Source organism: Gopherus flavomarginatus, chromosome 22 (genome assembly GCF_025201925.1).
Source record: "Gopherus flavomarginatus isolate rGopFla2 chromosome 22, rGopFla2.mat.asm, whole genome shotgun sequence".
In the NCBI taxonomy this organism is placed as follows: Eukaryota; Metazoa; Chordata; order Testudines; family Testudinidae; genus Gopherus; species Gopherus flavomarginatus.
Window position 1 is genome coordinate 15,390,137 of NC_066638.1, and position 16,982 is coordinate 15,407,118.

The window sequence follows — 16,982 nt, forward strand, 5'->3', positions numbered from 1 at the left end:
CTGTGGCTACGGGGAATGGGGAGAGTGACCGGACTGGTTCCTTTGGCCGCTGAGTACTAAATACTCTGACTTTGTCCCTTTAAAGTGTACTTCCAGCATTTGGCTGGTTTTTACTCAAAACAAGAAAACAGGATTCATTGGCTGCCAGATAATTATTTCCAGTGTGGTCATTTTTATTGCTCTTAATAAAAAATAACACAGCTCCTCTGAAGATTAAGTGGATTCTTTCCCTGGATTCCATTAAAGAGAAATTCCCCATTTAATATTGCACAACAGAAGAATAAAACAGAGCAATAAATTCCAGTCATAATTTTTATAAAAAGTTGTCTATTTAGTTTTTCTGTATAAAAACAACCAAGAGAAACTGGACAGGAAATATACAAATCACTTCCTGCCTTTTAACACATTTGACAATACATTGTAAGTGATTCTGGTATTGGCCAATAACCTCTTCAGCAGCTGGAAGTGGGAACACATGAAGCATCTTAAAAATTACAACGATTTTAGACTCTAATGCATTTCCTACCAAACATTCCCCCCTCTTCTCTTCGTGGGAGGAGCATCCAGACAAAGCTTCTCTGAAGCCTTGTTGGTTAAGACATAAATATTGCTCTGCAAATGAAGCTCACATGACATTTTCCATTTCCATTACCACATGTGTCTGAAGGGGCTGGCATTGGTTAGAAGCAATTCATTTCTACTTCTGTAAACCAAAGGTGTCAAAGTCAAATATTAAGCAGTCTTCTCATCTTCACTGGATCTCTCCCATATACAGTCTCTTGTCACTAGATGCAGAGAGTACTGTCAGGAGAGAAGGGGAGAGACCAAATCAAAACGTTAAGAGCCATTGGAGAGTTTAGCTACAGACGAGTTAACACCCAGTTGGATTTAAGTACCCATTTCTCTTGCTCTCAATCTTGTGCCTATAAAGTAACTTTTGAACTAAAATGGTTTTCTCCCCAACCTGCTTTTCAGAATTATTAGTTTACTGATAGCTAATCACATTTTGCATGTTCCTGACACCAACTGACATTTTTCTATCCCAAGTTACAATTGCAGGTATACCTCATATTAAGTTAGACATGATGTTTACACTGTTATTACTGTTCTCCTTAAAAAAATACCAATCAAATGTCAAAGATGTTATTTTCTTTGCAAAAAAAAACGTTCAGATCTCAGAAATTTAAGTACCCTAGTTCTGGTCGCTAGCCACTAGAGGGAGTAATCTCTTTATCGAAAGTCTCTGTGGGCCATTATTCTTGTTTACCACAATAGTTATGAAACAAAAGATTCAGCTGTCATCCCAACATAATAAAGCACTGAACCATCTTTAATTCAGACATAGTTGTTCAGTGGCTTCACGACAGATCTCAAATGCAGTGACAGTCTCTCTAGACCTGCTGTACCCAGAGCAGGCTCCCATGCAAGTCAACTGGAGATTTTCTTGTCTAAGGATTACTGGTTCAGGCCCATAATCTCAGCACCCTTTGGAAGTCTGTTTGCCTCTGCATACAGATGTGTGGGGGTCTCGAAGGGAGTGGTTTACAAGATTAACTCCCTTCGATGTTAACAGAAGTCACTCTCATAAACCCTTGGCCACGGAGGGGACAGATCACTTGTTTATTTTTCCAGCTGAACGATTGATTCACAAAGCAGTACTTAGCTGTATGCAATCACAAACAACAAACCACCTTTGTGGAGAGAAAGATTGCTCTGCACTTTCAGCACCTTCTCTGACCTGGAGAAGGAACAATGAATAACTGAGCAACAAACCCATAATTCATGACACTGAATTCCCACACCCAACCTTCCGTGGAGATTTTCATTCCCGGGAAAAATGCATTTACAGGGGTGACAAGTGTTGATTTCCTGGGCAATGCAATGGGCGACCCAGCCCACGATAACTATGACTCTTTGTTTCCATGGAAACAGTGTAACCCTGAGGACCTGTCTGTACTACAAAGACGACTGTACTAAGAAACAGGTGTTAAGAATGGTGACGTTGCAGTCTATATGATTTTATAAAAATTTGATAGAGTGAATATAATGTAACTGGAATATGCTTCATGCAAAAGGTCTCTTGTAAGGTATTGTTACAAAGCTTATAATCTGAGTGTGGTCATCCTATCTATATAAATGTACCACTCTTGTATCTGAAACTAGAAATATGAAATATAACTCTGAGGGCCTATTGTAATTGTGCAAAGTGTGGGCCATTATGGTGGTTTGGAATCTTGATGACTCCCATTAACCAGGACAACTGTCTGCAGATGGGTGTTTTACTTGAGTCTTCCTGTATAGGTGTGTGCTGGCAAGTAGGCAATGAAGTCTTGCAGTGACATGTGATCACGTCACCTGAACTAGAATCCATCTTTCACCTGGTGTCTTTCCATTGAGAAGGAGAGAGTGGGAACCCAGAGAGGGACAAAGGATTCCCACCTTGTGCAAAAAAGATAAGGGGTGGAACAGAACAAAGGGATGGTAGGAGCCATCATGAAGAATCCCCTGGCTACCACCTGAGCTAGAACAAGATCTGTCCCAGGGGAAAGAATTGTGCCCCGGCCTGGAAGACGTCCAGTCTGAGGAAAAGACTTACTGAAGCATCTCTAAGGGTATTCAGTTTGATTAGACATAGATTTGTGCATTTTATTTTAGTTTGCTTGGTGACTTACTTTGTTTTGTCTGTTACTACTTGGAACCACTTAAATCCTACTTTCTGTGTTTAATAAAATCATTTTTTACTTACTAACTCAGGATATGTATTAATACCTAGGGGAGCAAATAGCTGTGCATCTCTATCAGTGTTATAGAGGGCCAGCAATTTGAGTTTACCCTGCATAAGCTTTATACAGGGTAAAATGGATTTATTTGGGTTTAGATCCCATTGGAAATTGGGCATCTGAGGCTAGGTCTACACTAGGCGGGGGGGGAGTCGACCTAAGATACGCAACTTCAGCCATGCGAATAGCGTAGCTGAAGTCAGCGTATCTTAGGTCAATTTACCTGGCCATGAGGATGGCGGCGAGTCGACCGCTGCCACTCCCCCGTCGACTCTGTTTCCACCTCTCGTGTGTGGTGGAGTTCCGGAGTCGATGGCAGAGTGATCGGGGATCGATTTTATCACGTCTACACTAGACACGATAAATTGATCCCCAATGGATCGACCACTACCCGCCAATCTGGCAGGTAATGTAGATATACCCCGAGTGTTAAAGACAGGAACACTTCTGTGAGCTGCTTTCAGGTAAACCTGCAGCTTTGGGGCAAGTAATTCAGACCCTGGGTCTGTGCTGGAGCAGACAGGAGTGTCTGGCTCAGCAAGACAGGGTGCTGGACTCCTGAGCCAGCCGGGAAAACAGGAGGAGAGGCAGTCTTGGCAGCTCACAGGGGGGTTTCTGTGATCCAACCCATCACAGTGGCAATGGTTTCAGCTAGTGTGATTACGATGGTTTTCAAAACTGTCTAGCAGATTGAGTTTAGATTCACAGATTATTATTAGGGTTGGAAGGGACCTCAGGAGATCATCTAGTCCAACCCCCTGCTCAAAGCAGGACCAATCCCCAAATGGCCCCCTCAAGGATTGAACTCACAACCCTGGGTTTAGCAGGCCAATGCTCAAACCACTGAGCTAGCCCTCCACCCCACTGAATCTGGGTACCAGGGAGTCTGTCAGTACCTCCTGGAACAGATAAAGGTCCCCTCACATGCACTTGAATTTGCATGTGTGTTAATTTCCAGAGCTTCCCCTTTATGTCTGAGAATGCTGTGAGGGGAGCTCAGCTCAGGTGAGATGAAGAAACGTACAGGTGGTTTTATTATGCTGTTTGCTGGTGACAGCACTGCTGCTTGCAGAAACCCTATTGCTGTGCCCCTCTCTTGGGCTCTGAGCATACAGGCTTAGAAATACTTCAGCAGCACTCGGTCTCATTGCCCCAGAAGACTAGAGCTTCGTGACAAATCAACAAGACTTACTAATTGGTTCCTCTGGATGGAAAGCCACCTCGTTTACTGAGCCGGCATGGCCTGGCAGCTTGTAGAGAATTCTCCTGGAGGTTGTATCCCACACATAAACAAACCTGCAAGACACAGTCGTTATGAGGGCGAAAGCATCCTTATGGCCGGATTTCAAAAAGGAAAGAAACTTCCAGCCCCCAATTTGTCTAGGTTTCCCAGTAACTTACATTTCCCCAGCTACACTTTAATAGTTACAATTGTCTTCCAACTTTAACGTGTCAAGAGACTACTTCAGAGATGAAAATCTGTCATTACCAGACAGACAAAAGAAAGGGTTAGACGCGAGCGGCAGCCTGTGCAGCCAGCAAGTGTCTCGGCCTATACCTGCAAAGGGGTGAGAGCCCTACTAGGATGTTTCAGACAGGAGGCAGATGGCTGGAATTACATGCCACAGAGCCCCTCTGAACCCATCCATAATAATGTCAGATGAGGTGGCATACGGGATGGGAGGGGCGTCAGTGCGGATTTTAGCTGAGTGCCAATGCCCCAGCATGCTAGTACAGGGCACCGACAGCCTGACGTGCAGGCTCTGGATGAGACCAGGTTGGCGGTTACGTAACTCTTTGGAAGAGCAGAAATGCTTACCCCATTGTCCTGGGGAAGTCCCTGGTTACCATCCCGCCTGCCTACAAATTCATCCTGAAATTTCAGCTGGATCTCAGCATTCTCTGCGGTTTGGGACAAAGTATTGTGTAGCACAGCTGTTTCCTGCTAGACAGCGCCCAGCCCAGCAGTTGCTCTCAGCGAGCAGGTCAGTGCACTTTGAGATGAGCGCTGCTATAGAAAGGCAGGTTGTTCCACCAAGAAATGGCTCATTATTTCCTATTAAACCAGCTCTTGATACAGTTTAATTCCTCACAGCTAATAACGTTTATAGACAGATTTTCATCGCCTAACCAGTTACAAAGTCAGGATTCACTTCCCAGTGACAGTTTATGAGGGGGCTGATCAGATTTTGTAAGGCCCTTTTGTTAATCTCTTCCTAGTCTCCATCCCGTAGCCCTGTTTGCACCATTTCTGGGTCCTGTCCAGCTGTGCCACCTTTGCTGGAGGATACTGTGAAGGAGACACAAGAACAGGGGTCAGCAACCTTTCAGCAGTGCGGTGCTGAGTCTTCATTTATTCACTCTAATTTAAGGTTTCACGTGCCAGTAATACATTTGAACGTTTTTAGAAGGTCTCTTTCTAAAAGTCTATAATATATAACTAAACTATTGTTGTATGTAAAGTAAATAAGGTTTTTAAAATGTTTAAGAAGCTTCATTTAAAATTAAATTAAAATGCAGAGCCCCCCAGACCAGTGGCCAGGCCCCGGCAGTGTGAGTGCCACTGAAAATCTGCTTGCGTGCCGCCTTCGGCACGCATGCCATAAGTTGCCTACTCCTGCACTAGAATATTTCCATGTGATGGATCAGAAATTAACTGCTAGCAGTATGAGTAGTTCAGCAGATTATGTTTACAAAGAGAATTTCTTTTGAGGAAAAAAAGCCCACTGCAAATCATGCTACAGCCAAGAACGCAAACTGACCAATGTCTGAAATGTATTATTGTAAATATTGTTATTTATGTGTCATTTGCTGCTAGTCTGGCTAAGCGAGTAGCTGTTCAGCTAATGCCCAAGTTTCTCTGGAAGACTTGACTCTAGCTAGAGTAAGATTTTTAGGGGTTATTGTCAATCAGAATGAGAGAGAGCTCTAAGCAAAGTATTATAAACCAGGCAAAACCCCAATGTGTCCCACCTGAGTAACTTCCTTTCAAAGACACCAGAACTGCTTTATCATCATGTGAACCCTGTAATGAGTGGCCTTTCACATCTTAGAGAATTCACTGAAATGGGCTCAGGAAAGCTGACAGTTATGGACTAAATTTAGACTGCTCTCTCTCCTGCTTTGGCACGGAAATGCTAACAGAGAGACGAGCTCTTCGTGGACATCACCAGCCTCTCAAACTAATTCTGCCAGCTGGGGGAAAAGTTGTGATGCTGCAGTAATTGGCCAGGCTGAATGAGAAGGCTGGCTCAACTGCTTTGCATCAGTACACCCATCAAAAGGAACATTGCAAAAATTGAGGGCACAAAGGACAACCAGCCAAGAAAACCTGCATAAAGGCAACCTATAAAGTTGTACTACTCAGAAACAGATCTCTGCAAAAGGCCCCAGGGACCCCATATTTCTCTCTCTCCAAATCAGATGTGCTCTGTTTAAAAGTCTCTTCTGCCAGCCCTGCAAACTCAGCCTGAGATTTGAGTGCCAAGCCTCCACCAACCCACCGTTTCTGGCTTGTGTATTACCAGTAATCGAGATTCAACAAATAATTAGTTACAGCTGTTTGATCTTACTGCCTTCTGTATGGTTTCACAGGAGTGACAGGGGGCAGAATTGAGCCTTGTAATTAGAAATTTAAACAACTCTTGGCTGACACAGAATCCAGCTCCCAGATGTGGGTTGCTCCACAGGGTTAACTTATTTTTGGTCAATTATGTAGGTAGGTGCTACTCTGGATATGCACATAGAGCAGATCCGCTGAGCAAGCCATAGTCACTTTCCAGACTGGAACCACACTTTACCTGCTTCATCAAAGCTCTTTAAAGAGAAAAATATGCTCTCCGCAAGCATGGGTAAGTTCTGAACCCTTATTAATGCAGCATCCATTTAAACTAGAGTATCGCTATTTCAACTGAGTAGGTGAGAGCTGTGACAAATCTTTGCTCCAATATTCTCCCTGTTACCTATTTTCATTAATGCTGTGGAAGAGGCAAGGCACTTTTAATTGCTTCTTTTAGCCACAACAAACTCTTGAAGGCTCAGCAAATCATCATTTCACATGCATAAGGATCTCCAGCTAAATTTAGTCATCTTGAGGGTCCACGTAATGTAGCAGGAAGCCTCATTACTTGGCAGCCTACTATTACACCTCAAAGAGGCAAAATCACTTCCTTTTCTTTTTCTTTCTTTTTTTTTTTTATAAATAAAGTCCTGGTAGGAAACCAAACATTTTACAGATGTGCGGACAAGTATTAGTGGAACAGTATTCTGGACAGGTCCAGAATACAGTGTCCATCTTGTGGCAGGACAGAGAGGACCACATGCACTTGATTATGCATTACACACAAAGTTAATTTCAGGTTGTGGGACTTCACCCAGCACCCTTGGAACTAATCTAATAGCCTGTAGTTTTAACCTTGGCCTGGTCTACACTTGGGGGGCGGGGGGGAGAGGGGGGAAATCAAGCTAAGATACGAAACTTCAGCTATGAGAATAGCATAGCTGAAGTTGACGTATCTTAGATCGACTTAGAATCACTTACTTCGCGTCCTTGCAGCGTGGGATCGACGGCCACCGCTCCCCCATCAACTTTGCTTCCGCCTCTCGCCGAGCTGGAGTTCAGCAGTCAACGGGAGAGCGATCCGGGATCAATCTATCGCGTCTACACTACATGCAATAAATTGATCCCCGATCGATCCATCGCTACCTGCTGATCCAGCAGGTAGTGTAGACACACCCCGAGTCACCAGGCTGCGCTGTCCAATCAAGGACCAGCCGTAGCTCTAGTTGTTAATAAATAGCAGCTGTTTTATTGTCTAAGCAATAACAGCATTAGCATTTCATGTAGCAGCACTCAGAGGAAGCATCACACAACGGTTACTCAGTCTGTGGTTACAGCTGTTCTGTAATTTGTTCAAGAAAGGACCATGTTTGTCTCGCATTATAAGTTCTCTGCAAACCCCATTCTGTTAGTGCTGAAGGTTTTGTTATCCTCAACGTATAACTGCATGTTATGAAACAAATACATCATGGATGCTATTTTAACAACTACATTCACGTTGTTACATTACAGTGCAGTATATTGTGCTAGGACTGCAGCTTCATTCTCAGCTCTGCCCTTGGGCTCATCTCTTATATGTGCCATCTGGAAAATGAGTCTGACCGAATTTAACTTGCAGGGTTCTGAGGAGGCCCAGCTAGTGACTGTAAAGTGCTTTGGGATGGAAGGTGCCAGAGAGAAGCACAATGATTAAGTTTTACCTGTCTGCTGATCCGCCTGCTATTTTACTCCCATCTGGTGACCATGAGCATCTCAGAAGATTCTGCGAAACAAACAGAAATGGAACCATGCACATTTATATGAGAAGGTTTATAGTTCGCCTTTTTGCTTGAAATAAAGTCACCATGAGATTTTCAATATCACAAAGAACACTTTAATGATCTCCTTTTGGAAGAGAAGCCTGGAGTTAAGAGATTGTATTTTATGGCTGGCAACATCCAGAGCCTTGTTATTTTACACAAAGTAGATACTAAATGTAGAAACTATTTAATTTACAGCTAATTATAGCTGAATTGAGCAAAGAAAGCCAGTTACTGCAGCTTTAATTGGAATCCCCCTTTACACATTAATCTTGCCTCTAGTCCTCATTAAATCCTTTCTAATTTATATTTTTGTGTTTATTAATTTGTCTGTAAATTGTTTTTTAGACAGCCGCACAGTTTCATTAACTAGCACTATTTCGGTTAGGAGCACACTCACCTTCTCAAAATTATGCACATTCCCCTGGAATATCTTCACACATCTCTCTTTCGGGGCAAACGGTCGCACATCCCAGATTCGAACTGTAATGGAGCACATAAGAACATAAGAACGGCAAGACTGGCTCAGACCAAAGGTCCATATAGATTAGTATCCTGTCTTCCGGATGCTTCAGAGGGAACAAACAGAACAGGCAATAATCAAGTGATCCATCCCGTCGCTCATTCCCAGCTTCTAGCACCAGAGGCTAGGGACACTTCAGAGCATGGTTTTGCATCCCTGCCCATCACGGATGGGCCTATCCTCCATCAATTTATCTAGTTTTTCTTTTTGAACCCTGTTATAGTCTTGGACTTCACAATATCCTCTGGTAAAGAGTTCCACAGGTTGACTATGTTGTGTGGAAACAAATACTTCCTTTAGCTGGTTTTAAACCTGCTGCCTATTTTTATTTGCTGGCCCCTAGTTCTTGTGTTATGAGAAGGAGTAAATACTTCCTTATTCATTTTCTCCACACCAGTCATGATTTTCTAGACCTCTATCATGTCACCCCTTAGTCATCCCTTTTACAAGCTGAATTGTCCTAGTCTTTTTAATTTCTCCTCAGATGGAAGCTGTTCCATATCCCTCAATTTTTGTTTCCTTTTTCTGTACCTTTTCCAATTTCAATATTTTTTTCTTGAGATGGGATGACCAACTCCACAAGCAATATTCAAGATGTGAGTGTACCACAGATTTATACAGAGGCAATATGATATTTACTATCTTATTATCTATCCCTTTCCTAGTGATTTCCAACATTCTGTTAGTTTTTTTGACAGCTGCTGCACATTGAGTGGATGTTTTCAGAGACATGACGACTCCAAGATCTCTTTCTAGAGTGGTAACAGCTAATTTAGACCTCATCATTTTGTGTGTATAGTTGGGGGTACGTTTTCAAATGTACATTACTTTGCATTTATCAACATTGAATGTCATTTGCCATTTTGTTGACCAACCACCCAATTTTGTGAGATCTCTTTGTAACTCTTCGCAGTCTGCTCTGGACGTCTGTCAGCAACTAGCTAAAGATCACTAGTTATTGTACCATACAAAGTGACTAAATGAGCTGTCATCTCCACAAATGAGTGTTACTTTTAATCATTTTTTGTTTTAAATATACTACCAGAAATAAAAGTTATTTAAGCTATTACAAGTATGTTCAAACCATCTTAGCTCCTAGGCTAAACCCACAAGAAACAGGAAATTCAGAATAAAGGGCTGAAATTCCACCCTTCCTTCAGTGCATTGTGCCAAGACATTACCAGGTTCTCTAAACTGGAGGCTATTTTAGATCAGTAAACCCTGAAACACTCATTCCAATTCATTGTGCTTGGGGTGTCAGCTGAACTATCTGGCTCTTGCAATGCTGAATATTCTGGAATCAGAGATAGCAGGATAGATTTGGGTCACCTAATTTAGGTCCTGACAAGGTGGGGTTGTTCCTCCCTGAATGACCACAGTGCTTTCCACTCCTAAGTAATTTGTGTTGGGGTTTCCTTCGCTTCACTTTGAAAAGATGACGAGCCCTCCCCCATGCAGTCACCCTTTTCATGAAAAAGCATCATTGCAAGCAGAGTGACTGTAACTGGAATTACCCCTTACATACACACTATCTATCCGACAAGTTCAGCCGAGATCTTCCTTTAAACCTTTGGCACCCAATTACATTGAGTTATTCCTCTCACCGTGCTATGCAATCCCACTCCTTAACCAGTTGTAGCTCTCAGTGGTGTGGATGCTACCCACATGGCTGCACTCAGATTCCTACAATGGCAAGCTGTGGCAATTACCTGTGTTGTCCATTGCGTTGGAAAGCAAGTAAGAACCTTCTGAACTCAAACTGAGGCCGGTCACTGAGTCGGCATGCCCTCTCATTGTGTACGTTAGTTTGTTCTGGCGAAGGTCCCATACCTTTAAGAAAAGCGCATTGTATTGTTGTTTGGTTCTCCATGTAGGGAAGCGGCAATGCAGTTGGTAAGAGTGGAAGAAGCTGGCCTGACTGCTCTGGAGGCTGAACTCACAGAACTGGGACATCACAGGCAGCAACAGCGCAAAGTTCTGCTCACCATTTGTCTCAAGCCTGACCTAGAGACAGCCGCAAAGGCCCCCTTGTTGATACTCTCGCCAGAGTCTAATTAGTGCAAATTGTGATGCACACGCCTACCCCAAGAGAACTGACTGGGACCTCAGTCCTCAAATCTTTTCACACAGGCCACTGAAAAGAGTCATGAGCTGAGAACAACTCTCACTCACTGCTGGGCTGGATTGGAACTGGTGAATTAGAAGAATTAAGCCTGCACATCTGTCCCAGGCACGGGATGTATGGTTTCATATACTTCCCACCCAAGGTACCCCTGCCTTATGCAGCACGGAGTTAGATGCTGGCAGCAAAGTGACCGAGGCAATCACCACATGGTCAGCGATGAGCCTACCAGCACTTTGGAGCTACAAACTGTCTGAGAGAGGGCATGGCGGCCAGGACCCCGGGCTGTGCTCTGTTCTTGAAAAAGAGACTGTGGAAGCCTTAAGCTTCAAATGGCCAGCCAGAAATGACACTGCTCTAATGCTTCATTTCTGTGACAGCCCCTTCACCAGTTCAGCACTCCCCATGCCTAGCACTGACGTGCCAAGGCCCTGGATAAGATGGAGGCTGGAGGCGACATCACTGCCAACTGTGCGATACAGTCATAGAAGAACTGTTCTGCAGACCACGTAACTCAAAAAGTAGCTGATCACTGTTTCATTTAAATTAAATGTGATCTCAGCAGACATCTTACTACCAGCCTATCCCTATCTTCCCTAACAGAATCACATCCTGGTAGGAAACTGGAGCCAGGTTTGCAGAGGCTAAGTTTATCACAGAAGCCGCTCAACACCACCAAATCAGTCTGGCTCTTTAGGAAAAATATGGAAGTCTGACACATGATACAAAGTTAATATACTAACCCACTACCATATCAAGCCCATTACCCATGACATCATCTGGGATAACGTAAAAGGTTTGGGGAGTCTGTTTGGGATAGTTACAATAGGAAAGTGCAATAAAAAAAGTCAGCATACCTTGATATCATTGTCTATGCCTCCGGATATAATCTGATCGCTGGTGTCATTGAAGGTCACTGCTAATACCTGGTAAGTGTTCTGAAATGTCTGGACAGCAGCTTTTTTACGAATATCCCACAGCTGAAAGGATACGGAAAGCAAAAGTTTTTAAAGTTATACGCACACCACACATTTCACAGTACAACTAAGGAATCAGATTGGTACCCCCCATATTGTCAAAGTGCTTAAGAGCTGAATTTGGGAGAAGAACACGTGGAGGCTCTACAGGACAGATGAAACCTGTTGTCCTGACACACATATGTATGTTTTCAAGTGGCAGGGAGAGAGAGTGAAAGTCAGACTGCATTTTTTCCAAACTTAAAACTAAGCTTGCTACAAAGCACCATATACATGAAAGCTGAGGGGGAACATGACCATAGTCTTCAAATATGTAAAAGGTTGTCATAAAGAGGAAGGTGATCAGTTGTTCTCCATGTCTACTAAAAGCAGGACAAGAAGCAGTCAGTTCAGTTTGCAGCAAGGGAGATTTAGTTTAGTTATTAGGAAAAATGAACACGTTACCTAGGGAGGTTCTGGAATCCCCATCACTGGAGGTTTTTAAGAACAGTTAAGACAAATACCTGTTAGGGATGGTCCATTTAACTCTGCCTCTGTGAGGGTGGAGGGATGGACTAGATGATCTATTGATGGCCCGTCCAGCCCTATATTTTATGATGCTGTATACATATAACTTCATTCCCCAAAGAGGATCTAATAATGTAGGTTAGACTGCTCCAATATGGACACTTCTGTGGTGCCTTGGTAATGCCTGCCCAAATGGTGGTGATGGGGCTCGGGGCAGGGGGAAGAAGAACAGTATTTATCTTTTAAATGTTAAGTTGTTAGCTGGTGAACTTACAGGAGCATAATTAAGGACAGAACTGGACACACTCAGCAGCTCTGATCCAGCAAAAATCTCATTTAAAAATCCATCTTGATTCATAAAAGGCGCCAGCCATTTTCCGGGTTTAGTTTCATGTTCTTTTCTAGGATTTTGATTTTAGTTTTAACAATCTAGTCTTGTTTATCCAAAACATCTGAAGGGCAGCACATATGAGGATAACTGAAGAAGTTAAAGGGTAAGTGACTCATCGTGGGATTTGGTTCAGAGGCAATTCTGGATGAAGCAGTCACAGATGAACAAAGTTTTACTCAACTGGTTTATTCAATTAGTTATTTTTGCAAAAGGTCACCAAAGCTGAATGTCCTTTATTCAGATGGGTTATCTAGCATTCGCAGATTCTCCATCACTGCAAAAGTCAGCCCATATAGAAGTACTGACCTTTACTGTTCCATCATCGCTGCCTGTACAGACGAGCTGGGGTCCCCGCCTCGCCGGATAACAGGAGTTAACAAATGATGTGTGCCCCTTCAGCCTTTTCACTCTTTCTCCAGTCTCACTATCCCACACAGCTACTGTTTTATCTGTGGATGCTGAGAAGAGCATGCTAGTGGGGGGAAAAAGACAACATAGTTATGGAATCCTGAAGGGTGATAAGATATCTGCCCCCAACCCCTTTTGTTATTCTACAAACACAGCCAAAACTAGGGGTTAGAAAATTAAGCAGACACTAGCTAGAAGACTAAGCCCAATACTCAGAGGCTGATATCAAAAGATGGCTCGAGGTTTTGTGGCAGGATCAAGAAGTAGCATGATAGCGAAAAGCCCATTTTCAATGTATCCCTCAATCCAATTACTGGAAGGGTGTCTGCTGCCTTCCTGCCAGATTTCATCTCTTTGACATTCCTTGGGAAGATGGTGAAGGGGGAGGGATATCTTTTGTAAAAACCTCAGATAGTGTTAGATAATTTGGGAAGCTGTCCCTACCAGTCAGTTTCTCCTTCCCCATTTTTTCTTATCCCAAATCTCTCCTCCATTCTCTCTTTCACACTGAAAGTCCCTCATCCACTTTCTCACAGATTTGCTTGCTAGGGATGGGACAGAATGCCTGGGCTTTAGATCTTCTGCTCCCCACTCATGGGCCTTGGAACTTGTCATGTTGACTTTACTCTTTGCTCCTGCTCTCTAGAACCGATGTAATATGTTGAGGTATTTCTGGGAGGTGCAACCATTCAAGTAACACCATTGCTTCCCCTCTTGGCTGGTGGCTCTGAAGAGGAATTGGAGAGCAGCTTACATTCACCAGCAGCAAGTATCCCCCTTGCCAGCTACAAGTATCTTTTACCCAAAATCTTTTACTATCTCTACTCAAGACCTAAGCAACATGACCTTCATTTAGCAGCTTCTTTCATACAAACGATCTCACAAAACATTTTGCAGAGTTCATTCAGAAACAGCAGCAAGGCAGGCTAATGATAGGTCAAGTCAATTTCATCTGATATTTACCTGCCATCAGTGTTATAGTGCAACTCCATAACTGCTCCACTGTGTCCCTTCAGTGTGGCAAAATTATCACAATCCCCATACACATGCCACAGCACTGTAAAAAATAAACCAAATAAACCCAAAACTATGTTTTAATACCAATTTGTCCAAGTAATTATAGTGACAATTCCTGAGCTCACTAAAATAAAGCACCTACAGGATTCAGCACCATCTCCAAACCCAAGTATTTACTATGTGGAATAGGAAGCCTTTAAATGGTCAATGCAAGCCCCATGTGAGAGAGAGGGCTGAAATTTGAAATATTCCTTAACTATTGGTTTGTGTGTTCTTAAACCAAGCTGGATAAGGGAAGCACATTTTTGTAAATACCTCCACAGTCTCGCCAAGCCTTAACAGTTTTCTATTTTGGACATTCATAAACACACACCATTTTATTAGCTGTATGGTAAATTTGCTTTTTTGGCCACCTGTAAGTGGCAGTTAGGAACATGGAAATTGTGATCATGACCCAGGATAGTATCAGATCCTTCAGAGGAAGGTGGAAGAAACTCTGTAATGGACAATTAAGGAACAGTCCACCCATAGTGGATTAGAGAAAATTTTCCCCATTAATGAGTGGCTGCCCCATGCCCAGCAGGAAGGTTTATTTCCCTTATAAATATGTATTCTATCTAATGTAAAGGTGGATGACTTCCATATAAATATAAAATCTTTTTTAGAATCCGACTAGGCTCAATGGCATGTTGTTGCAGTGAGTTCCACAGGTTAATTATCCATTGTGTAAAAAAGTATTTCCTTTCATCACTTCTGAGTGTCATGTTGGCTCCCATATTATAAATGTAAATAAAAGCTTCTGTTTCAACTTTCCTATACCCTTCATTCTGTATACTTCTTAATTTAGAGAGGTGACAAATATGATGTGTTGTGAAAGGAGCCCCAGATCAATCTTTCCTTATGTAGAAGGATTTCCCATCACTTTATATTTATGTTTGTATGAATATGGATTTAACTGCATGTTAAAAACAACAGTAAAAAAACAAAACAAAACACAACACACCATCATAACAGTAGTATGCTGCTACTCACAAGAGTTAGCGTAAGGCATAATCCTATAACAGGATCAGCAACCTTTGATACGCGGCCCATGAGAGTAAGCCCCTGCCAGGCCAGTTTGTTTACCTGCCACGTCCGCAGTTTCATCCGATCGCGGCTCCCACTGGCCACGGTTCACCATCCCAGGCCAATAGGGGCTGCGGGAAGTGGCGGGGCAAGTTCTAAATCAAATAAATGTGCCAACTCTCCTGACTAAAAGATGCTCAGTGTGGGCTCTGGGAGACTGCCAAAGAGACTGAGTTCAATAATAATTCTGTTGCTAATGTTGCCAAGTTCCACTTCAGAAAATGAGAGCAAGAACAATCCCTCCAATACTAACTGATGTGGTGTGGGGGGTACAAGATAAGAGACAGGCTACCTCATGAGTGGGTCCCAGATGATTTTAGGTCACCAACACTTTGAAATACTCTTAGAAGTACATAAAAGGTCAATGCCAAGCTATCAGCATTCTGTGCTCACAACAGCTCACTCCATAGCCATTTGAATACACAGAAAGCAGTTAAACAGCAGTACTGCATTTTGTCAGTAAATTAGCTCATATCACAAACTACCAATCATTACAAACTCACAGATGAGTCTGTCAAATCCGGCAGAGGCTAAAGTGGCTCCATTAGGATGAAACTTGCAACAGTAAACTTCTCCTTCGTGTCCTGAGAGCAGCATTATGGGTGCCTGGAGGGAGGAACATCGTGGAGGGCCCTAAAACACAAAGGAGATGCAGAGAGAGGTAATGAAACACATGAACCAGAATGTTTGTGATGTGGGGAAGTAGGATAGAAAAAAAATCATTACTCCCTTCCTGGTTTTACTAAGCTAACATTTCCACTTCTCTGTCCCCATTTAGCAAAGAATCTCAAAGCACATAGCAAACCTCACAACTCCGCTATGGGGAGGTAAGTACTGTTCCCATTTTACAGATGTGGAAACTGAGGCACGGGGAGATGAAATAATTTGTCTAAAGTCACATCGCAAGTTGGTGTCAGTATAGATAGCACAACCGGGGGAACTACACAAAGAATCTAAACCATATTACAACAGGAGTCCAGTGAATGGTGCTGGGCAACCACTCCCCTGCCCCAAGGACTCTCTTGTGAGGGGTTCAAGTCTGCCTCCCTTCTTGCTCAGGGTGCATGGGAAGGCACAGAGGGAGGCAGGGAAGTAGCTGGGGCCGCCGTGCCATCAGCAAGCGGCAGCTGGAAGCCCTTGTGCCAGTGTATCCGGTGGCTGGCTCGTCCCCTGAGCAGCCGCAGCTCAGCCCGGGGGACGCTGCGAGGCAGGGACAAAGCGGCGGGGGCCCGGAGCGGCCCCTCCCGGCATTGAGGACTCCGGGGCCAGGCTTGGCACTGAACGGCCCCGCTCCCCGGGGGAGACACGTGCTGCTGGCGGGGTTACACGGGGAAAGCCCATGAGCCGGAGAGGAAGCGGGGGCGGCGGGGGGAGCAGGGACCTGGGGCCGGGACTCACCGCCTGCAGCAGGGCCCCCGGAGGCGGCGGCCCCCCGCCCGGGCCGGGCCCCAGCAGCAGCTCATGCCGGGGCCGCTTGGCCGCCGCCGCCACTAGCGCCAGCTCCGGGCCCGGCCCCTTGCGCTTCTGCTGCTCGATCATCGCCGCTCCCTGCCGCAGTTACTCGACCCCGGGGCTCCGACCCGAGCTAGGCCTCAGACGTTTTACACCGGAGCAGCCAAGCTCCGCCCCCGTCCTGCACCCATTGGACAGAACTGCCCAGTTCCCCGCTCTGATTGGTGGCGAGCACCGACCGCGCCACCATCTTCTTTTCAGTGCGCTGATTGGGTAGAGCTGGCCACGCTTGTAAACGGATTAGCGGAGGGGTTTCTAGCAT

The 16,982-nt window shown here is 44.2% G+C and overlaps 1 protein-coding gene across 2 annotated transcripts; it reads right to left on the reverse strand.

Moving 5' to 3' along the window:
* Nucleotides 1-235: 235 nt before the first annotated feature.
* On the reverse strand, nucleotides 236-16,837 carry SNRNP40 (small nuclear ribonucleoprotein U5 subunit 40). Of its 2 annotated transcripts, XM_050932365.1 has the most exons (10): nucleotides 16,607-16,832; nucleotides 15,712-15,841; nucleotides 14,030-14,123; nucleotides 12,965-13,130; nucleotides 11,641-11,763; nucleotides 10,371-10,491; nucleotides 8,539-8,621; nucleotides 8,040-8,101; nucleotides 3,973-4,076; nucleotides 236-801 (listed from the first exon to the last, which is right to left on the reverse strand). In XM_050932365.1, the coding sequence occupies exons 1-10, from the start codon at nucleotides 16,745-16,747 to the stop codon at nucleotides 752-754; spliced, it is 1,074 nt and encodes a 357-aa protein (XP_050788322.1). In that variant the 5' UTR covers nucleotides 16,748-16,832; the 3' UTR covers nucleotides 236-751. The 2 variants fall into 2 exon arrangements, with proteins under 2 accessions (XP_050788322.1, XP_050788323.1); XM_050932366.1 differs by lacking the exons at nucleotides 236-801; nucleotides 3,973-4,076 and adding an exon at nucleotides 4,083-7,782 and having other exon boundaries at nucleotides 16,607-16,837.
* Between the last annotated feature and the right edge of the window lie 145 nt (nucleotides 16,838-16,982).

Excerpts from the sequence above, each read along its gene's own strand:
- SNRNP40 (XM_050932365.1), bottom strand. The coding sequence starts at position 16,747 with ATGATCGAGCAGCAGAAGCGCAAGGGGCCGGGCCCGGAGCTGGCGCTA. Across the intron at positions 10,492-11,640 it reads GCATAGACAATGATATCAAG|GTATGGGACCTTCGCCAGAA; the intron begins GTATGCTGACTT and ends CTTTTCTTAAAG. Across the intron at positions 802-3,972 it reads CCATCCAGAGGAACCAATTA|TACTCTCTGCATCTAGTGAC; the intron begins GTAAGTCTTGTT and ends CTCTCCTGACAG.